General features: G+C 38.4%; 1 protein-coding gene across 4 annotated transcripts in view; it reads right to left on the bottom strand.

Moving 5' to 3' along the window:
* Window positions 1-8,531: 8,531 nt before the first annotated feature.
* The window catches only part of LOC117289430 (kinesin-like protein KIF26B), a 59,993-nt gene continuing 44,355 nt past the window's right edge, over window positions 8,532-24,169 (bottom strand). For 2 of the 4 annotated variants that reach the window (XM_033770554.1, XM_033770563.1), the window contains exons 7-12: window positions 20,797-21,034; window positions 19,933-20,095; window positions 12,949-17,269; window positions 12,214-12,392; window positions 10,228-10,275; window positions 8,532-9,390 (exon numbers count right to left, since the gene is read on the bottom strand). In XM_033770554.1, coding sequence (XP_033626445.1) covers window positions 9,304-9,390; window positions 10,228-10,275; window positions 12,214-12,392; window positions 12,949-17,269; window positions 19,933-20,095; window positions 20,797-21,034 — 5,036 coding nt within the window. In that variant the 3' untranslated portion in view covers window positions 8,532-9,303. The other 2 variants (XM_033770572.1, XM_033770580.1) reach the window with 2 other exon arrangements.

Raw genomic sequence — 24,169 nt, 5'->3', positions numbered from 1 at the left:
CACATGTCATGACACGGCGAAACGCGCGGAAACAAGCGTGGGTTTTTCCGTTGTTTTCTCCCGACTCCGTTGACCGATTGAGCCTAAATTTTCACAGGTTTGTTATTTGATATAGAAGTTGTGGTACACAAAGTGTGGGCTTTGGACAACACTGTTTACCGAAAGGGTCCAATGGCTTTAATGATAACAAGACTGAATTTATAATAATAATAATAATAATAATAAGACTTGTAACGCGCACATATCCACCCTGCTGGGTGTTCAAGGCGCAGTAAAACCAAAACAAAAACAAAAACAAAACACAAAGAAAAACAGACACAACAAAATTAGTCATTGAAAACCTGTGACATAAGATAAGTTTTGAGAAGAGACTTGAATTTTGCGGTACAAACACAAGATCGAAGATTAAGTGGTAGAGAGTTCCAGATGCGTGGCGCGGCTGAAGAAAAAGACCTGTCACCCCATGAGTGTCGAGACTTGGGTTCAATGAGGAGAAGCATGGAACTTGATCGAAGATTCCTTGATGGAGTGTAAACTTGAAGCAGTTCAGAAATATAGTGGGGAGCCTTGCCATTTAGAGCTTTGTGGACAATGAGCATCAGCTTGAAGATGATTCGTTGAGAGATAGGGAGCCAGTGTAGTTGTTTCAGAATGGGGGTGATAGAACAGGATTTTCTAGACAGTGTCACAATGCGGGCAGCAGTATTTTGGAGCCGTTGAAGTCGGGAAATCTGGTTGTTAGGTAGACTGTATAGAAGAGCATTGCCGTTGTCAAGACGAGAAGTAACAAATGCATGAATGACCTTTTCAGTGGCACTTTTATCCAAGTACTTGCGAATCTTACCTATATTCCTGATGTGATATGATGATAAACGAACAATATTGTTGATGTGTGGCTGAAGTGTCATCGATGAATCAAAAATAACCCCCAAGTTCCGAGCTTTTAGTGAGGGAGCTATCCGAGCATCACCGATGGAGATGTATGGCACTGAAACCTTAGTTAACTGTTGACGTGACCCAAATAAAAGGAACTCTGTCTTATCATCATTTAACTTCAGGAAGTTTTGTTGTGTCCAACGTCGAATCTCTTGGATGCATTTCTCAAGTCTTGCAATAGATGCATTGGCGTTTTCTTGAGAAGATTTAAACGTGATGTATAGCTGAGTGTCGTCTGCGTACACATGGTAATTCAGATTAAATTTGAGGATGATGTCACGAATCGGTAAAGTGTACAGCGTAAACCACTGCGGGCCGAGTACCGACCCCTGTGGCACAGAGTAGTTCAAAACAACAGGGTCGGATATTTATGATACTTGGTTCACGCCAACAACTCTCTAAAGTTACTATTCCCCATATTAATATAGGTGACTCCGAAGTTACCGCTGTTACCAAAGCTCGTAATCTTGGTGTGATCTTCGACTCTTCCATGACACTTAATTCACATATTTCTAGTATTGCACGTTCTACAACATTTCACATTCGTAATATAGGCAAAGTGAGGAAATATTTAACACAAAAAGCAACTGAGCAAATAGTCCACTCCGTCGTCGTTTCCAGACTTGACATGTGTAACTCACTTCTATATGGTCTTCCTAATACTCAAACTGAACGACTTCAGCGTATTCAGAACTATGCTGCTCGTGTTATCACCTTAAATAAAAAGTCCTGTCATATAACTCCGATTTTGAAAGAATTACACTGGTTACCCGTAAGCAGTAGAGTTAAGTATAAACTTCTGCTTTTTGTGTATAAATCACTCACCAACAATGCCCCTGCATATATTGATGATCTACTCAAACCATACAATCCTCCTCGCAAACTCCGGTCTTACAATTCTAGTCTCCTTATTGAGCCCATATCCAATCATTCATGGGGAGACCGATCTTTCTCACATGCTGCCCCACGCCTATGGAACAAATTGCCAGCACTAGTAAAATCATCTGTTTCTTTAACACAATTTAAGAAAAACCTTAAGACACATCTTTTCAACCAAGTATTTGAGAAAATGGTTTGATTTCTACCCTTCGATGTTTTCTTTGATATTGCATTTGTATTGTATTTCTCTTCAACATGTTCTGGATTTCTTCTTAGCTTAGGCTTACGTTTCAATTTTGGTTATTGTACATGTAAATATTATTCTTTGTATTTAGCGCCATGAGCACTTTGATGGATTTGTGCGCTTTATAAGTTCTCATTATTATTATTATTATTATTATTTATCCATATTATATTTGAACAGAATAGCATAAGTGTTGGGCTGGTTCATGGATACATACAGTATAGTATATGTAAGATGAATAGATGAACAGTTCAAGGTCGTCACTCAAGGTTGTTTGGAGCCACTCCCGATCCGCCATCTTGAAAAGATAACTGAAATAGCTTTTGCCCCATCGAAAATGGCAAGATACATTTCCAGACAAAGTGCTAAGAACGTTTGTTCCCCCCCGTGTGTGCTTATTTCCCGTATTGACTTGGTCCCTGCAGCTGAAGGTTTAACTGTTAATGTTCCCCTCTGCTACCACCGTGATGTTCCCCTGAACATATACTTGCCAGGTGAGGTGGGTTCATGTATTTTAGCTTTATTTAATTTATTTTTCACTTATTAAAAAAAAAGAAGTTTATTATAGCCTTAGTAATGTCTTAAGTTTCAACCGTTAATATTTAGTCCCTGGCTGGTCTGGCTGAACTTTTTAAACTTAAAAAAGTTTTTAAACTTAAAAAAACTTTTCTGGAGGGAATATTTCTAAACTTTTGTTTATGCTTGTTTGATATCGGGTTCTTTTCTTATCCTTTGTAGTTTCTTGGAATTTTAATGTGTGTTGTTGTAAGTTGTAAATTGCATTGTTATTAATTCATCTTTTCACACAGCATGAAAAGAAAGATAACATTTTCCTTTGTGCTGGTAACTCCTTTATTTGGGCTTTGTCCCGAAGCCTTAGGGTCGCGTCACACCAGGCATTTTACGGGCAACCAGTTCCAGGCAATCTCCAAGAAAGAAAGGCATTCCCATTTGAATGTTAACATTTTTCTTTTGTGAATCGTAAGAAAAAGTTTTAAAATTGACTCGTGTGCTACCAAAGTGGTCCTGTAACATGCACTGTAATTGGTTGCCTTCAAGTTGCCTGCAAGAGTTGCCTCCTGTGACAAGGCCCTTAGACCTCAAAGGTTTTTCTCAGGATCCTTGCTGTTCCCAAAACGCCACCTTCTGTAACAGAAGCTTTTGACCACAATGGGGCCTATACTTTCACTTTCAACTGCCAAATCGTACTAAGTTCCCTGGCCAGGTCTTGGTACTTTTGGATCTTTCCTTTCTCTTTCAAAGCTACTGGGGAGATTTTTAGTTTTGCGCAAAATAGAATGACTATATATCGAAATTGGGGACTATATTAATCAGAAGTGTCTTTTTTGTCTTCCCAAAAGAAGATATAAACCTTATATCAGCAACTTTTCCTTGCTTCTGGATGACATTCCAAGGATTTGTGAGAGGAGTGTAAATACCTTTGTAAAACTTAAATGGATGATCATGTCATGTAGATTTTTGTATTTTGTACACAAATTTAGTTTAAATGATAATAAAAGTGTCTGGTTAATGTGGTTAATCTTGACAAAATCATGTTTTTTTTATTTTGAGTTTGTATTAATTTTGTATGTTAATATTCCTTAACTAAGGCTTACTCAGGAAAACTGATTGGAGTGCACATTCCTCTTGAAACATGCGCGATCCTAGAACGAGGGGGGAACAAGATTCATGTGAAGAGTCTAAAGAAACGTTGGTATGATACAATTTCAAACGACTCCTTTTCTTAGATGAAGGGCTAGCTGAGACATCAGGGGCTAAAACTTGCACAAATCTGGCCCATGCCCAATAAAAGAAACCCTGAAAAACATACAGGCAAAAACAAGAACAGGACTTTACCACACTCTTATCAGATTACAAAGAACACAAGTTGTTTATTCATACAATAATAAAAATGTAGGAGCCCAATGCACTATAACAATAACAGCATGAAGGGGGGGGGGGGCATGAAGTACAGTTGTCTTGCATGGATTGTTGCATTATAAAGTTCATAATTATTATGGACAACAAACAAGCCTTCAGGAAAAATCATTACAAAATTAACAAAGTTTCCAGAAATTATAAAACACAATATCATTTCAGTTGCTCAGACAGCCTGAAATTATTTTAAGTTAAAAACAAAAAAATGCTAAAATTAATAACACATTTTGGTATTAGTTTTTGTATATACAAGTAAAATACAAGCAACAGAGGGTTTTGTCAACAGTGTGGTAAGTTTGCGTGTCCAGCCAATAATCGTACCTTCGTTCTTGATAATTAAAAAGTCCACTACTAGTAACACAAGTTGACTATGACAACTTAACAAGCAGTGAAGGATAGAATTGCAGTATTTTTAGCATAGCCTAGTTGCACTATTTCCCAAAATATATTTTACGCAACGACCCAAACAGTTACGATGATGTTGCCGTCACATGTACATAAACAGTCTGTGCTTACGCGTTCAACTAATAACTTCAAAATGACCCTTTTTCAGCATTGAATGTACAGACTTATTTAAGCGGCCATTTTTATATCGATCAGATGAAATTCAACAAGTTTCTTACCAAGTAGGATTTGAAGCGTTGCATGCTGGAAATAAGATAGAGTAAAGGTTTGTAGTAACACCATGTATTATGTTAGATGCTGCTACCGCAAACCTTTACTTTGACAGTTTTTTCCCAACATGGCTGTATCCTTTTTCCAAGTTAATTTGGGGCTGTTAAGTAAGGTTTACAGGCAAACAACTTCCTCTTTTTTCATCATTAGTGCAACAGAAAAACCGGAAAACATTGTACAGTTTGATTGTATGTTAGTTTCCTCCTTTTGCAACAAAAAAGACTTTATGTTTGGTTTTAATTTACCTTGGATAATACTGTACCTTCAAACCGGGACTGTTATTAGGTACATTCAAATGAATTAAAAATTACTACTATAATAATACAACACTGAGTGTGCCTTAGCAACCAAGCAAGATGCGTAACTGGTATAAAGTGTTTCTGCATGGTTGTGGACACATCAAGTTGTTTTTTAAACTCCATCTACAAAACATTTACATTTTAACTGTACAACTGTACACAATAAAATAGGTCCTGGCGCCATAAATAAACGCTTTATAAATCTGTATTCAATTACGCTATATCCATTTTAAACCTTAACCCTCCGATGACGAGTCATCCGTTTATTGAAGCGTTTCAATATTCAATACTAATCTACCATTTCCTTTTTACATGAAAATAGCAAATCTTCTGGTTTTTAATGTACACAAAAAAAACACCTCTCGTTCATACACCCATGATACAGTTTACCACATTCCCTCTCTTCGATACACAATTAATAATAAACATGAGTCGATTTACATTTTATAAACACACTGGGTAATTTAATCAATGGTACCCTGTTCTAGTAGTTTGTTGTGCTTTGATTGGATACATTATATTACCAGATGGCAAGAATGTTAACGAACGACCCATTTTTCTCTTTACGTTAATAAATACAACAAATGATTTGTCCTTATACAACCAAATTCTGTTAATGTCTACTACTATGTTTGACATTTTCACTGGTATTCGGTAGTTTACCAGCAAAACTTTTGTATCATTCTTTATAGACACCACTTCAACTGAATCTAGAACGTTATTTCTGTATAATTTTAAGAAAACCATTTTTGGGGTGGTCGTGTCAGTTTTTAAAAAGTCAGTGCATCTTCACACAGCAATACTCACATTAAAATAATCCCAAGAGTACCAAGCCATCAAAATCTACATTATTAACAAGTTGATATAAATTCATTGACAGGATTTTACAGATTCTATCAAAACAAACTTAATTTAATAAATCACTTTCTCGCCATAAAACGTCACATAATTTAAGGCAATATTTTTGCATCTTTAATACATGTTATTTACAAAATGCTAAAAAATCCTATAAGCTTATACAATCTTCTAGTATTTATCTTGCAGCCTGGCTATATAAAGTCTAGTTGCCTCTGCATACCGAACTGACCATTCTGACTTCATAAGTATAGAGTCAACCACCCCTATCTTAACGTACTCAAACCAATAAATGCATACCGATCCACCTGAATCAACAATTTCCTTCCATTTAGTAATCACTTTGTATTGTTGCAAAATGTGATCTGTTTGGCTTTCAAACGAATGGAAGAACTTTAATTTGTTGAATCCTACATTTGGTTGGAACAGAGACATGTGTTATTCGATCGATTAGAACATTTGTTTATTCAATTGTCGATTAGACCACAGAGTCAATACAGTCTGTGTTGTTGGTACTTGTGTTGTTTGCATTCATGAAAAAACGGGGAAATGAGTTTATCTGAAAGATCAAGTAGTGGCGAGTTTAATTTAATAAAATCAACACAAGGGCATCAATTACAAGGAAGCCTTCACACATGGTTTACATGTACCTCTATAAATACAGGGTTCAAAATTCACATGTCATGAACTTTGCTTGTGTGGCATGTGTGGTTTGAACTTGGGGTTAAATGCATTTGTATGAAGTGCAACCCCCAGTTTTATGAGTACTGATCATAATACATACTGTACTGATTGTTTACACTCTTTAAAAAGAATTATATTTTGTTTTCAAACTAACTAAGGTAATACGCCTCTCTTAATATTTATGCATGAGGTACGCCACAATGCCAACTCAAAACGAGGCGGACGTGCCCCCATAGCCTCATTTTGGGTAAAAATTATGACGGCATCCATAAATATTAAGAGAGGCAGATAGGTGTACAAGTGATTCACCTTTAAGAAATGTTAAGTATAATGGTTCATGACGACCTTCAAATGGATGCCTGATGCAATAAATTGAGTGATCCATCCATTTATAGGAACCTGTCATGCTCTGCTAGTATAACAAATTCCTGAACAGAGGGCCCAAGTTTTTGCAGTACCTCACAAAAACCCTGTGCAGCGCAGAATTACGTTAAAAAAACGTTCCAGGAAATCTGCAAAACATAATTTCTTCCAATTTTGCTTTGCAATTTTTACTGCACTTGGTGATTTGTTAAACAAGTCACTAACGGATCTGCAAAATTTTACTCTTTTTTTCAACCACCACCTTTTCATTTCGGGGATGTTTCTGAGTAAAGTCATGTATTCCTGTCCTCCAATTTATGAAGCCATTATCAACAAAGAAAAAAACTAACCTGTGAAAGATTCATCCTATGAGCTAGGTTCTATTGTTTTAGGAATGCTTCATCATGAATTGAACCTCCTTAAAAAATAACATTTTTCAAGGAAGTAAAGTAAACTTGTTTCAATAAACATCCAGTCTTAAAAACAACTGAGACTGTGAGGGGAACTTGATACATAGGATGGGCCAAAACCCAAACCCAATAATCCAAGTGAACTTTTGATTAATTATTTATTAAGTACCTTCAGTTTAGTGACATTGGACACTATTGGTAGTTGTCGAAGACCAGTATTCTCACTTTGTGTATCTCAACATATGCATAATATAACAAACCTGTGAAAATTTGAGCTCAATCGGTCGTCGAAGTTGCGAGATAATAATGAAAGAAAAAACACCCTTGTCACACAAAGTTGTGTGCTTTCAGATGCTTGATTTCGAGACCTCAAATTCTAAATCCGAGGTCTCAAAATCAAATTCATGGAAAATTACTTCTTTCTTGAAAACTACGCCACTTCAGAGGGAGCCGTTTGATGTTTTATACCATCAACCTCTCCCTATTACTCGTTATCAAGTAATGTTTTATGCTAATAATTATTTTGAGTAATTACCAATAGTATCCACTGCCTTTAAAGACCTTTAAAGCATATTGGAGAAAGCACCACATGAAAAATCAAGGCATGATATTATGCAGATGAGGTGCAGGAATATCACCACGCCCATCCTGTCCGGTATAACAATATTGTTTTGTTTTTTTCTTCTTTCATGTGGTTCGAACTAAAACAAAACAGCATGCCAAACACAACTGAACCACCTCCCTGCATGAACCTAAATTGAACCAAACCGTTTCCAGGAAACTACACAAAACTGAAATACTATTAAGCTGAGCACCAGGGTCCATTTTTAAAACTTCCTCTGCCCTAACTCCTTCAGTGCCTAGGTCGTACATGTGCGATCTATTTCATGTATTCCGAAAGTTCAACCAGTCGTACATGTACGACCCAATATAATGTACGTGTTTATCACAAGAGGGCATTATCACTCAAGAAATACTATTCACTTTGGGATGTACCAATGCAACACAAATCACCAAGAAATTTTGTGTTTTACTTACAAAAAGAGAAAATTACACACAATTTCAAAACCCCTCAAAAAGCTGGGCAATTTAGGTTCAAAACGCAAACACCCATAAAAAGCAGGCACTGAAAGAGTTAAGTAATGTTGAAGTGATCAGTCCATACAAGTATCACCAAATGCAGGCCTGTATGTTTCGGTTTTGAAAGGGCAAGGCCACCAAGGAATGTTCTCCTTGGTAAAGGGCACCTATAAGGAAACTGTACATTTCTACTGGAGCCTTTCAAGGGCACCAAGTCAATGAGCACTGAGGCAATCGCCTCCATGGAGTATCATATCAGGCCTGCAAATGACTTGTCATGTTATAGGCTCTGGATACACCCTCAAGATAATGATTGCTCTTTGGTACCTCATTCCACCTGTTCACACAAGTCAATGGTACAAGTACATCATTATTGATTGCCTCAATCAAATGCCAATTAGGATCCTGTCCTGTAGGTCTTCTGTCAAGCAGCATTAGTCGATAGAGTACTTGGTACTTGGTAGCTTTTCCTCGCGACACTTCCGCGATGGAACTTGACAAGGAGTTCAGGAGAGTGTCGTCAAAGTTAGGCTTATCAGTATCATCCGAGGTGAGATTACCATCCAATATGCATTCCTCGTATATGACCATTGCACCTCCAATATTTCTCCAATCCAAATAAGCATCAAAAGGTGACTTCAAAAGAGAGTGGGTTAAGTTCCTTGTTTTAGAAATGCATGATTACCTAGCACAGTAAATAACGTTAACAGAAAACAGCTTTGCGAGTCTGTGGGGCATATCTGTTTTTTTATCATGTGAGAATAGTGACCTCGGGGTCAGTGGTTAAGTTGAACAGTAACACACTAGGTGATGACATCAACTCCTTAAATCATGTATGTAGTTATGTGTGAAAGGCTTCCAGGCTGCGTTGTGCATTGACTATTCCAGATGGGCCATAGTTCAGATGATGTTGAGTGATACAAGTCAATAGAGGGCGTCATTAATCACTCTTCCAAGATGGCTGTCTCTTTCTCCATGGTCTTAGGGAACTGGGATGAGCTGGGCTCCATCTCTTCCAAAATGTGTGCTGCAGAAAACAAAAAAATCATTTTTAGAAACAATAAAAAATCTACTTTTTATTTTATTTTAAATGTGATAATAAAATGTGTTCAATTTTGTTTGCTGATGTCATCACTCTTATGGGTGTTGAGAATCTTTGTATCTAGCATTTCCCTGTTGAAATGTGTCTGCCCCGGATATCCACCATTTTAAATGATGATACTTGACCCAAAGGACACGAGGAACAAAGTAATTGTTACAGGTTGGCCTTTGACAGTCAAGTGCAATGGAATGTTGAAAACTATGAAAAATATAAAAACTTATTGACATTGCTTTCACCATAACAAGACCATCAAATATGATTAATTTCTTACAGGTTGATTCAGACCTTTATTTTCAAATAGTGTAAGTGGGATGCTTCTCCTTCATAATCCTTAAAATTAAGAGTGGATTTTTTTTATTTTATAGTAAGGGAAAAAAACAAAAGCATTATCTACAGTATAGGGAATGATCATCTGTCGTGTAACAGTTAAAACAGACAAAACACCAATTTAGTCCTTCAACTCAATATGCAAATCATGAAACTGTATGCTTAAAATTCAACACGAACAGTCAAATTTTAGAAAGTGGTCTCTTAATTTCACTTTGTTGTTGAAAACGGTTGATGTGTGGAGTGCAAAGAAGCTCTCCTCAATAAACTAAAAGAGATCATTTTTTTGGTAACGCAGTTAAATGATAAACTAGAGAAATGGAATTACTTAATCCTTCAACCAACGACGATGTGCTTTCCCTTTAAAAATGTAACTTAAAGAAAGGAGAAAAAAACAGACGTTGGAGAGAGTCGAGTGTGATTGATAATTCTTACCTCTGACTTGGGGCCTTTTATCCTGTCCTCTGCACTTAAAGAATCACTCTATACGTCCAAGCAGTCACGGACAAGTAGAAAGAGTGAAGAGCGACCAGGAGCAATGGAGAAAAGAGAGGGAGAGAGAGAAAAATAAAGAGGAAATGAGCCGTGAGTTGATGGATGGAAACTACTCCAAATTATCAGCGATTTAGGAAACAAACAATCATTGGGTTTGGAGTGTGTGTGTGTGCAATGGGTGAAGTGGTGTTGTGTTATGGCACTTAAAAACAGTGTAGTGCATTTGTAGTGGCTTGCATTGTGTAGTACACCCTTGGATTGCTTGCAAGGAAAACCTTATCACATTAAAGTTAGATTGGATTGAAATGGAGGCTGCTCATGGAGCTTTGTTTTTTTAAACTTCCCTAAGAATCTAAATTAGCAAGCATTCAAAATCATTTAGAATAATAGTTAAAAGAACAACACACATTTGTGACAATCATTTGTGATCATTACAACTATTAATGCAGTTTTCTTTCATGCACTTATTGTTAGACTAAATCAAACAACTGAATAAAAGTAAAACAAAAGCCTGTGACGACAGTACAATGTAACAGACAAGAGGAGCTTATCAAACCATGCGATTCCAACAAAAAAGATGAAATATCAAAACAAATAAAAACAAAATAGGCGAAAAACACCAATAGGCAGAGCAAAAATAACTTGAAAAGCAAAGGGAAAACAAACTCAGCTTCAATCCAAACACATATATTGAGGAGTACAAAGTCCGGCCATGGTTCAAGATATATCACATATTCACTTCGTAGAATTTCACCAATGTTTGGAATGGCATGACAATAGGCCGTACCTATAGTACTGATTACTGGGTCAGAGTCAGTCTGTAGATAGTTATCGATTAACTGGCAACTAATTTTAGTTTCCAAGTCATGTAGTTTTAATGTCCACCATGTGCGTTTAAAAAACAACCAAAATATTTATATAAAAGATGTTGCCAAAATAAATATTGCCAACTTTACACCATGTGATGTCAGGTGGGAACTGACATGCCTCTATTGAACCATGACACGACTGTTTGATTTTTAATATTTTGTGTTTACTAAGAATGCTTTGACTAACGTACAAAGTTGTCTGCTGTTTTGACTCCAAGTGCTTTGTAGGTTGACAACCAGGCAAAATAAGGACAGAGTAACAATAAAGACATGGAGAGAGGGAAAAAAAGAGATTTTTAGGATGGATGAGAAGGTGGAAGATTTCTTCAAAAGAGGACACCAGATAGAGTACAACGATACAACGATTAAGAAACAATATAAAGATGAGAAAACCAACAATTCCAATGTTGATTTATTTAAATTTTTCTCCTTTTTATCGCAGGTCTCAGGAAAGTCTGGAGTATACAATCAAACAAAAACAGTATTCTTTATCCCTGATGTAAATTTCCCGTCTGCTCAAATTTTTGACTGATTTTATAATTATTGTACATTTTTGTTCACTGCTTTAAAATTGATTATCAAAAGCTTCATTTCCAAAGATTCTACAAAAGATATTGAGCAAGAAAAGAAGAGATATGGTCCTCTTCTTCAGATTCATGTCATAGCAAAAAGTTTAGGTAATTTTTTTAGATAATTCTCTTGCGTGACATGGGCCCCTTTATAACTCAAACTTGAAAAGACACGTTTTCACTCTTTTTGAGAATGGATGGACTCATTTCCAAAACAGAGGTTTGCAATCTGATCAAAGTTTTACGGTCCAGAAGAGAATAAAATGGTTTGATTTGATTGTTTTGAGAAATGATTTCATAAGGGTAATGATCATTTCCAAAACGGTGGTTTCCAATCTGATCAAAATTTACAGTCCAGAAGAGAAAAAAATAGTTTGATCTAACTGTGTTGGGAAATGATTTCATAAGGATGATATTTTTGGGGAAAATGCAAATTTGGAAGTTTTTAACAAAGATTTCCCGCTACGCAACTGAAAAGCTTGTCTCACCTTTATTGCATCCGGTCGTTGTTGTTGGATCTTCTGGACATCATCTACTTCATACACTTTAATCTCGACACCCTCCTCGTGACATTTTGGTCTCGGTGATATATCTTTCCATCGGTTGGTTTTGGTCTGGTGACTGTCCGTGGCCGAGCGTGGCGGGGCACTGCGACTACGTCTGGATCCTGAGTAGGAACAGTGGGATAGGTTTCAATTTTCACGTTTCAGTTTTAAAACGGCACATAGGACCAAGAAAACTTTCTAAAAAGTTGGCTTGATTCTTGTTTATTTTTCTGTACTTCAAAATTTTTTACTTTGAACATCACAAGTCAAAAGGTTAAAAATAAACTTAAAAGATTTGTTGCAAAACTAGTTTAGTTTAAATTTTTAAGAAACTGTGCTTTGAAACAGGATCCGCCGACAAATTTTAAATCACGTATTTACTTAATTATTAATTTGTCACTGTTTTTACCGGAAAGCCCATTCAGTTGTCAGAGAACCTGTGCTCTCCAGGGCCCTGGAAGCACATAGAAAACATAGAATTAATCAACATTTACATTTATAAGTTGATCACAAAAGTTCATGAGCATGCTCATACAAAAATGTTCCATAGAATTCTATCAAATGCTTTATCTTTACAACTTTAAAGAGCAAACAAATTTCTATGAAATGTACATAGTAAGAGAACTTTTTCAAATCCTAGATAGACTGCTATGATTGAAAGTTTACATTGACCCTTACCAGGAAACTTCTTTTTGGGCAGCTTGGAGCTCTTGAGTCGACCACCGGAGCATTCACTCATTGAATCATGGCAAGAGGACCCACTGGCTGTTGCTTCACTGTCTCTCAGCATGCTCTCATAACCGCTGCTCGCTCCACCGCCAACTCGGCACTTAGTGACGTTGTTAGAGGGGAGGCAATCACTTAAAGTACTGCTGTTATCACTTCCATGTCCGCTACTTGATCCATGGAGAACCCGGGGTTTGGTCACGGTGGAGTACGGTGAGAGGATGGAACGCTTAGATGGTGTGGGTACGTTCTCACTGGATGCAATACCGCTGTCGTTGCTCCCGTCAGAGGAATTGGTCAGTCGGTTTCCAGGCTGCAGCTGTGCAATGCTGCTGTTCACATTCCTCAGGAGTGCCTGTTCTGTTGTTGGTCCAGTGCTGGTTGGAATCTTTGAACCGGCCACTGCGGCCGCCGCTGCTGCTGCTGCAGCTGTTGATTTGGTTAACGACGGCGCAGACTTACTTAGGGTTTTGTTCCGGACTGGTAGGCTCGAGGTACCTTGCGAGGAAACTTTCTGCCCTGCCTTTGATGCTGATGGACTGAGCTTGCTGCTGTTGCCTTGGGGGATTTTACTTGTCAGTGGGATAGTCTTTCTGGAAGACACTGAACTGCTCTTGCTTGTTGTACTTGCACTATCATCACTGCGACTTGACTTTGAAAGCACCGATGAGGCCTTAGACTTGGAAGACGATTTAGCATTTAGTGCATTCTTTTGAGAGTTGACAGAGGTCAAGCTTGTGGATCTCATGGGAATCTTACTTTTATCAGTCTTTGACGGAATTAAACTTCCCTTCAACGGCCTACTCTCTGTTTTGCTAGTACACTTGCTTGGTGGCACAGGTATCCTGCTGGAGTCTGTGCTTTTGTTCACAGAGTTTTTTGAGTTTGTGTGTTGAATTTCTGATTCTGAATGAGGTAGGTAAGAGTTCACTTTGGGCTTCACAAGGCCTCTGTTTGGTTTGCATGGTACTTGGGGTGGGGTCATTTGCCCCTGGCTGTCTGGTTCCGATGAAGGACACTTCAGACAACTTTCCGCATCTTCCATTGCCTCTTGCTCTGACTTTGCATCAAAGTCTTGATGTAAGGCATCCTTAATTAGTGCATCATCAAGTTCCTGAGAGAAACATGGGTTGACTTCAACCTCAAAGGCTGGTGAGGAGCAAGCACCTATGGCAGGGGGCCGCTCCGAGCTGCTCATTAAAAGAATATCGGCTAATTCCTTAGTCTCCTCCGACAGTTCGTATTGCTGGATTTTGCTGGCAATATAGTTAAAGTGACAATCTGAATCCATTTCTTTTGCATCAGCCCCGTCCGGGCGCCTTAAGAGTGAGATATCCCGTGCCTGGCTGTCCGAGTCTCTGCTGATAGTGTGGAATTTATATTCCATTGCTTCTTTTGCACGTGAGATTGCAGCACTGAGTACTAAGGGAGAGGGTTGATGGGACAGCGATCGCTGGCGAGAACTGCGGGCATGATGCTGGGGGCTTTCATACTTAGAGGAAGGCTCCGATCTTGTCGAGGCAGGTGTGGGGTTGACTGAGCTCGATTCCATGGGAATCGGATCACAGCGTTTACGAAGTGGGGATGTATGTACTCCCTTCGATTCGATTTCAGCCAGTTTAGTAACCGAAACCCCTTTATCCTGCGTGCTCCTTAGTGATAAGCTACTCTGAGAGGATTGGCTCACAACAGACTCATTGATCTCCCTCAAGTGGGACATTGTTCTGTTACTGCTGCCGTTTTTTTGATTCGGCAGCATTTGAAAGTTTTTTGACTGTTGCTGTTCAGGAACTACTCCTTCCATTCTTTGCCACACTGGTGACTCTGCCTGACGGTCCGGTCTGGTCTGAATTGCATTCGGGGTCCCACTTGGCCTATAATTTAACCCTGAGAGAGGACTGTATGCTTGTGGCGTCCCCAATCCCCGTTCAGTTCTCAAATGTAAACCGTTGGTGAATCCTCGGACTTGATGATTCAGATTGAATACTTGGTTTCCCGCCGCCCCGCCTGAGCTACAGTTCCAATTCCTGTTAGCGTCCCTCAGGCCGGGCGGACTGCCGTTTTTTGAAAGCCACTGAGAGTTGGTGGAATTATCAGTGGTGGATTCCCCGGTTTCATCCACAATTGTGTTATCGTCATCTTGCTCCATGAAACTTGCCGGCCGCGACGTTGTTGAGAAGGTGGCATCCGTTGCATCGCTGATACAACTGAGTCTCCTTAGGGGATGGTCGATAGCGAGATGCTTTTCCCTCATCACAACTTGTTCACCATTGATGGTCATGTAGGTTACCACTGTAGCCTCCTCATCCATGTAGCTTTGATTTAGTTGCATATCAGGCATGGTGATCTCAGAGCCGTCTAAGAGATCATCATCCAAGAGAGAGATATCATCCAAGTTGAGACTGGAAATTACATACATAGATTTGATGGCTTCCAGGTCGTGGCTAGCCAGGGAAATTGAATCCAAGTTTTCGGAATGATGCTCCGAACGCCGCCTTCTTCGGATCTGCCTCTCCCCGTTATTCTCAACAATCTCTGACTCATCATCAGAGTAGACATAATGGCCGATGTTACCCATGCTGAGATTTGCTCTGTCCTCCATACCTAAAAGCAAGTATGGTTCATTGACGCAACCGTTTACGCTGGCCTCGTTTAAACTCAGAGAGAAGTTTTCTGAGAAGGAATCAACAGAGCGATGCTCCATCTCCTTGATGCAGCAGATTGCCTCCGATCCCATGGGAAGGTCATCCAAGGTCATATTATCGTCAAAAGAGATAGCTCCAGTTGTGTCCTGGGAGACGAAGCTCATCGTGTCTTGCTCTGAGAAGGCAATAGAGAAGTCGTCCTCTGACACCTCTGAAACGGGCTTCTCTAACATATCAGAAATATTATCAATAGAACCAAGACATTTCAAGATGGTGTCTGTATCAGAGCCACCAAGGTTACTGTGCATCAGCATCAACCTTTCTCTTATTGACATCTTCTGATTGATGCCCTCAAGGAAGTCTCCATCCTTCAAGCTTTCTGCACCAGGGGTTTCTGGCTCAACTGCCTTGAGCTGGGAACACAGACTCTTATCCATATTACGCAACTCAGACAGTTCGTCGTCTTCATCGGATTCCATGCAGGGCTGCGAGGGCTTGTTGATTTGTGGTTTTGGAGAAGGGGGCGGGTTCTTGCTGGTGGAGTAGTTGAGGAAGAGTTTCGGTGGAATGATTGGAGGTAGGTCTTTATGTTGGGCCATTCCAGCTTGAATTCTCTTCTCATCATCCTTGGTCGTTTCCTTTTCTCTGGGCTCCTCTTTCGAGGGTTCTTCATTTTCATTCTCAACATCTTCTTCCCATTGAAGACATTGAACCTGGTCAAGAACGGTCGTTGTTAAGTCATCTGAAGATGCTGTTTCATCCGGCGTTTCTTTTTCTCCAGCTTCATCTTCCTGACTCTCTAGTACTGTTGGTAATCCCAGCTCTTCTGAACCTCCCTGTGTCTCCAAACTAACAATCATATTCAAAGCAGGAGTTCTCCTTGGGGGGACAAGGGGCTTAGTGATAATATTCGACCTGGTTTTGTTGCTATGTATTTCTGATGGGGGTCGTAGTCCACTTTGTTTCAGTACTGGCTTGCAAGTGTCGGGTTGTTTGGTTGAGCTGTCATTGGTAGCTTTGTGCACATCTCCTTTCAAGGGTGAAGCTGGTGATTTAGGTCCATGGTTAGTGTTCTCTGAGGTTGTCTTGGGTGAAAGTCTTCTGGACAACGGCAACGGTAGCCCACTTTTCTTAACTGGACTCTGCCTACCCTGACTTGAACAAACAGGAATTTTGGAAGTTGGAGTTCCCTGATCCTGACATGATTGTTCTGGTGAGGAAGATGTCCTGCAAGGTAACTGAGGTCTTGCGGGCTCAATCACCTCATATATAGGGGATTCTCTACCATCCTTTACAGGTGTCTCTGAGTCCTTTGGTATACAGGGCGTTTCTAAACTCTCCTCTTCGTCTGACTCAATAATTGGAGGTCTCCAAATTGGAACATGAGAAGGGGGTCCTTCATTGTCTGTAAGTTCCCTGTCGCTTAACGCTACTCCGTCCGGACCGCAATAAATAACGGTATCACAGGATTGCTCACTGCTGGACAGATACTCTGGTTCACTTTGGTTGAGGGCGTTGGTGACTTGCATGCCGCTGTTTTGATGCCTGGAGTGGAGTGGTCGAGCGTGACGACGCATACGCCCCTCGTCACATGAACTCTCTCCACCTGATGAACTAGTACCAGAGTACTGGAAAAAAAAAAAAAAAAGAGAAGAATCATGAACATAAGTTGGAAAATCAGGAGTAAATTTCTTCATATATTTCAAGTTAATCCTTTGTTAATTGGTGAAGCTGTACTTTTGAACTAATCTGAAAAAGGTTAATAGATGGTAAACACAGTTTTTTGCTTTACTTTCAAAACTAACGTCATTTCTTTATTCAAAATGTGGTATACACCGTGAGGTAAGCATTTGGGAATAAACAAGAAAAATCACTAAAAAACTTTAAAGAAATAGTTTGAAATATCATTATTATTAATTCTTGAAATTGACATACAAAAATTTACACTTCCAACAATTTCCCGTACAAGGCAAAAAATTTACAGAAATCACAAAGGGGCAGACCAAGAGCTGTTGTTCACAGTTTGAAACATTGAGAAATCGCTTTCCTAATGCGCAGCTATCGTGTTGTTACAATTAATCAAACAGCATAAACATTGTCAAGAGGGATTGGGGCCTTCCTTATGGCAAAGGAGTAGCAGTGGAGACAGTGGCGCCACGGCTAAGCCTTCAGAGTCACAAGATAATAAATCAATGCCATGGAAACAGTCAGAAAAAAAAAACAGTTGGGGAAAAAAACAAATTTCATATTCACCCTCTGGCTTAGGTTTAGTAACTTGAGGAGTTGTTAACTTAATTTACTGAAAATCTCTGGTGATGGATAAACAAGTATGCATTGAGATTTACATGAAGTGACAGGGAATTTAGGAGCGTCTTAGAGAGGAACAACATCTCCTTAACTGATTGTGTGTCAGTAAAAGGAAGAATCTATTTGATATGGTTATAGTTCCAGCAAGAACGTATTATGCCATCAAGATTCAGGCACATCAAATATGAAGCAAACACGGTTTGGCCGCAAAGGATATGGTTTAGGAATATTATATCTGACCGGTCTAATATGAGATCATGGAATCATTGCAACAATCAATATCTATTTTGGGAGCCTTAAAAAACACAAATTCAAAGAACATCTGATGCAGGGACCTTCAGCTCTTGACAAAATGAAACAATTCTTCAAGTGCAGGCACCAGCTGACTTCAAAGTGAATTAATGACATCAGTTTCAGAATGCCTTTATTTTAAATGTTATCATTTGTAGCAGGCTTTCGAATCTGTATTATGCATGAAAAGAAATGTTCCTTTTTAGAGAGAAAAGAAATCAAATTCAGAAAAAAAAATGATGAAAGAAATAACAAAAACAAAACCTAATATTCTTGTTCGTTGTGATTATTATTGCTGTCAAGAAAAACTGAATCTCTCATGTTTTTTTTCTTCTTTTGTAAAATGTCACAAAAATCAACCAAAAAACCAACGTTTTGCACTCAAAAAACAGCATTCCCAAATACCAAAGTTGCACATTTTCTTGTGACTGACATGGCTAACAAGTTTGACTATGTATATCTAATTTTACAGCATTCGTTACACCAGTGATGATTTATGGGCAATAATGAGGCTTGTGTTGCTTAATGGGGTAGCCCTAAAGGCATCCAGAATCCAGAGTATGAAATATTCAATCAATCAGCTAGGAATCCTGCCACAGGAATCCTTACCGTCTAGAGACCCAGGCGCTGTATGCTGTTATACATCATCAGCATCAAACTCCTTTTTTTCGTGGACTCTTCTTTTAATAGAGACATGTTTTTTTGGGCGATGATTACCAGCAGACACACCAGCAGTAATCCAGTCACAGTCTCTCTCGACATCATTTATTTGTTCTCGCTCTCTATGCTCCCCCTCCCCCCCACCCCCTTTTTTTTTTCAATCAACTACATTTGGTTATAATCATTGTCCGGCATTCATGCTTAGGACTTAGCAATAGTACAGCTACAGGGCATAGGTGTGTTTGCTTCTCCTGGTCCCATTGATTAAGAGCAATGATTGCCTTGACATTGTGTGAGCCGCTGTACTCCATTCGTACTAATACGTACTTAGCGAGCAGAGTTTTTTTCTTCGTGCTCATAAGACATTCATCCTAATGATCATGTTGTAAAGCTTTTTATCGGGGGAACCCAGTGGTTCCTTCCGAGTCCAACCACACAAGTAATGGGTAGTCAATTTCTCTTAAGTCGTCTTCCGCAGCGCTATTCAATGAGACATTCCACGTAATTTCTTTAATTTTGACAAATTGAACATATTTAAAGAGTTCATATCGGCAGGAAAACTTTCAATAGGTATAAGTGGAGAGAAGACCTATTGCTAAACAAGTTTTACTACCATCCACGTTTAGAGGTGACAGCGGGCAAACCACATCTTTGGTCGCTATCATTTGATACTATCAACAACTGCAGTGCTTCTCACCTTATAAATGTTTACAGTGATTAATTTGGGGCAGTATTTACCATTCTAGTGCCCTACCTTTCAATTTATCAATAACTGAGATTACAATTTACTATACCATAAAAGAGAAATTGAGAGAGCATTAAAAAAAAAAACTAAAAGAGACCATTGCTGTCGACCTTAATTTCACTATCATGTTTAAGGAAACTGAATTGACTTTATGTTAAATTTTAAGCCTTTGAGAAAGACCCTGCTAGGGTCGAAACGTCCGGCCTTTAACTACTTTTTGCATTGATACAATATGTCAGTATAAGCAGTTTGCAACAGCTAGTTCGATTTTCTTTCGGTTCTAATTACCTTGGATTTCTTCTTCCTCATTCGATGGATCCTGGAGGAGAGCTGTATGGTATTGAGTGTCTCAGAATACGTCTGGAGTGCGGCTGATACATGAGCTATCATCACAGTCCGGCAAGACAAACTACCCATCGCCTCCCGCAAGATTCTCGTCAATTTGCTGTCCCTGTAAAACAAAACAAAAAGTGGAAAACTCAAGATTTAATGGATCGCTTTTAGTGCATTTAGTAGAGGATGACTTTTATTATTTGATGGTTTTTCACTTTTTATGAGAAAACAGTAAATATGAAATACAAACTTAGAAATTGATATAAAGTGGGACAATATTATAGGCTGAAATTTGACTGATAAACAGTTTCCAGATGTTGTTTGAGGAAACGTTGTTCACACTTCCGTCAACAAACACACAATTATTATTTGTCTTTACAGAAGGAAGGTCAAGCATTGATAAAGTTGGTGTGTCATAAAGCAAAAACAAACTTGATATTAAGGCAACTTCCAAGTGAGTGAGAAATAATTCCATTTATGGATATGACACAAAACATGTAGTCAAATGTTGAAACTGCAAGTGACACAACTTGGTACGATGCCGAACACTTCCTACTATCGTAAGATTACACAAGTGTTTCATGTAGTATTTGGCTTATCTCATTTCCTTCATTACTTCCTATAAAGGACGATTGATAACATATATTATCTACGATGAAGAGAAGAAAAAATAACCTAAAAGGACCCTTAACATCCTCTGGAGAATCCTGCCGTATTCAATAATCCAACACCGCGAATCTGAATTTAACTACATGTAGTTCGATCTCTCAATACAAGAACTTGGAAAGTGTATCTGGTGTCGCGTCAAGCTCTACTTACTTATTAGGGATGTGTTTCTGGTTGTTAAGTAGAGCGAGTATAACCTGCCCCAGAGCCGAGTAGGAGAGAGCCACACCGTTCACAATCTTCCCACCGCTTTTGTCTCCGCTCCCGAGGTCTATCAAGTGAAGGCGACTGCGACCACCGATGACACCACCTTTGCCTGATTTGTCGATGCGATACTGGTAGACATGAAGCGTGAAGAGCATGTGGGAATACTTGCTGTCTTCTGGGTCCTCTGTTAACGTGAGGGAAAGGCGGGAAAACTATTATCAAGGATTAAAACTTTAAATTTTAGTGCAAATGTCGACTTTTTATATAGTCTCTGCAGGCATATTTGTTTCATGGAAAAAAGTAGGAACATTTTTTTTAGTACAAAGGTTGCCCTACATCTACATGCACACATCGTGTTGGCTGTAAATGGAATTAACAGACTTTTAAATTATTCTAATTTTTCCAAGGTCAAAACAAAATCAGAAAAAACTCTTTTAAGGCTCTTTAATTGCTTTGACTGCCTGGTGTTTGCTGGGTGCCCATTTTACAATGTTGCTACATGCATAACCAAAAGTGTCTCAGCAAAGGTGGATTAAAATATAAAACACGCATACACTTTTTCTTTATACTTTTTAAAACCAATTTGCTGAAGCAATAAACTCATACATCAGAGCTTATCATTCTAAAATTATTTTAGAATAATTGAATAAAGGAAAAATGCTCCTTTTAAAAGCAAGAAAACCTCAATTGCCTGACATTTTGAGTGACCATTTTGCAAGAAATATTCAATAATGATTATTAAGTTTCACTTTTTATTCTTTATCTGTACTTGACCCATTTTTGTTTTGTTTTTCGGTTCCCCTTTTTCCCCCCATACCTGTGGAAAATCAATAACATCATGTAGAGCACCCAACAATCAGGCCAAATCAAATGCAGTAAATACAATGTAAGCCAAATAAACAGTGGGGGGTCTAATAAAAAAAAACTTTCTGCTGACTGGACTGTTACCCCAGGACTCCCAAGAATAATTACAATTTCGCAAAAAGCCTCTGCAATTTCCATTAGGAAAAGCTTCCAATTTGCAGTCAGAATCCCCAGGATTATACACAGGATTTGGTTCCCCTAGTATCACCTTTCATACACGCGGCTGATATTTTTCTAAAAAGTTTTTCAACCTTCTGAAATTAACGCTGATTGATTTGGCATCACTGTCTTTGCACTGCTGCGTCTGAACACAATTCTAGGGTTTTTTTTTATGTCCCCATTCATGCAGAAAGAGCCTTCTTGGGGGCCGGCTCTTTAAATAGCTTCACAGATCAGCTGGTCGTCCGTAATCAGCCCAAGCTGTACCATGGTTTATCATTAGACAGTGATTAAACAAACAAAACAAGACGACTTGTTAACAGCTACAAGATTTTGATTTACACAGTTGTACACCGAAGGCGCTGACGATGTTATTTTCAATTCCGTATTTGGTGACCGGTGTATGTTTGTTATGCGATAATGGTTTACTGCCAGAGATGCGTGTGACAGAACTACAAATCAATATATGACTATACAGCTACGTTTTTTTTTCCCCTTTAACAAGAAACCATCAACCTTAGAGGAGGAAATCATTGCTGTATTGCAGGATGTGTAACCTTCTGGTGTTAGAGTAGGTCATACAAGTTGCAAGAGAATAATCACAGAAAAAACACCATTGTAATGCACAAATTGGTGTAATTTCAGACGCCTAAAAAAGGGCTTCAGGCCTGAAGTCTTTATAGTAAAATATTTGAGTGAGAAATTACCCTTTCTCAACGACCATGTTACTTTAGAGGGAGCCTTTCTCACAATGTTTTACACTATCAACAGCTCTCCATTGCTCGTAAGTAAGTAAGTTTTTTGTGCGAACAATTATTTTGATTAATTACCAATAGTGTCCAGTGCCTTTTAATATATAAACCAATGGCATACTGTATATATTCAACTATTTGATTGTTCTGACCAGAAGCAAAAACATACTTTTGTGTTGCTCATTTCTATGACAAAGATTTAATCAGTCATTTTTTGAAAGTAACTCTTAATCTGATCCATTTTTAGCATTTTAAAGGAAGTAGTTCAACCAAATAATCCAGGAAATGCAGTTTCACTTCCAACTAGAAAGAGGCTAGACAAATAACTTGTCAAAAGAAGTTTCCTGTAATTGCACAATCAGAGTAGTTTTAATGGATTTAATGGTTGTAAATCAAAACAATTTTATCCTGCCAGAGCGGGTGAATCAATTACATTGGAAGGGGAGATGGTGAAGCAATCAAATCTCTTGAAAACCTGTCATTTTTTACAGAACATGAATAAGAAATTTGAATTGGTTCACCAGATCCATTGCACAAATCATAATGTTCATACAACTTGTGCAAACAACATTTCCTAAGTTGAACCCAGCAGCCCACAACAAAATCAGAGTATATTTCAGAAATCACTTAAATTAAAATAAAGAAAAGTCTTTCCATTTTCTCTGAGAAAAAAGGTCTGACTCCTGTTCGTAAAAGTCTCCTTCTTTTTTCATACATCAGTTTTGACAAAGTGCCGACTTCCATGTACAGTTTCTCACTCACATCTTTCAAACGAGGAGCTAAATGCTAACTGATAGAAACTTGTGAATCACACATTCCTGCGTCGGTGGTGAATTCTACGAGCGTGGCACTAATTAACCGCTTGAAGATACACACAACTTGGAATAATTGACAGATGTTAAATCATGGAAAGAGACACACTGTCCATGCTCTGTCAAACAGTCCTAGGCAGACGGCTTTTTGTGTAAGCAACATTCCCATATATGGTCACTTTTGATAGAGGAATGTGTTTTTTTTTATCTGAAGGAAGCTTTTTTTTTTCTGAGGAAAATGTTCTTGTGAAAACAAAAATAGCCTTTGATGTATATCCCCTACAATTAAGGATTCAGGAAACAGTACTCACAATGTATTTAAAGTTCGGTATTGGTAGTGATAGTAATTTATCTGTTACACCCAGCTTTTTGTGTAAAGCAACATTCCCATTATTTGATAACTTTTGATAGAGGAACATTTTTTGGGGGTCAGAAGGAAGTTTTGAGGAAAGCGATTTTGTGAAAACAAGAATACCCCTTGATGTATATCCCCTACATTTAAAGATTCAATTCAATTCAATTCAATTTATTATAAACATCAAGTCAACAAAAACATGTAAATTGTTATCCAGTGTGCATCATACGATAACAAACACAAAAATTGTAAAATAGAAAGGAGGAACTATTAAAAGATAAACGGGACAAAACACACAGTGACATAGATATAATGTTCCAGGAAACAGTACTCACAATGTACAATGTATTTAATGTTTGCAATAGTCTGAACTGTTG

Source organism: Asterias rubens, chromosome 1, assembly GCF_902459465.1.
Source record: "Asterias rubens chromosome 1, eAstRub1.3, whole genome shotgun sequence".
In the NCBI taxonomy this organism is placed as follows: Eukaryota; Metazoa; Echinodermata; class Asteroidea; order Forcipulatida; family Asteriidae; genus Asterias; species Asterias rubens.
The sequence above is the reverse complement of the archived record's forward strand: the minus strand, read 5'-3'. Positions and strand labels throughout refer to the sequence as shown.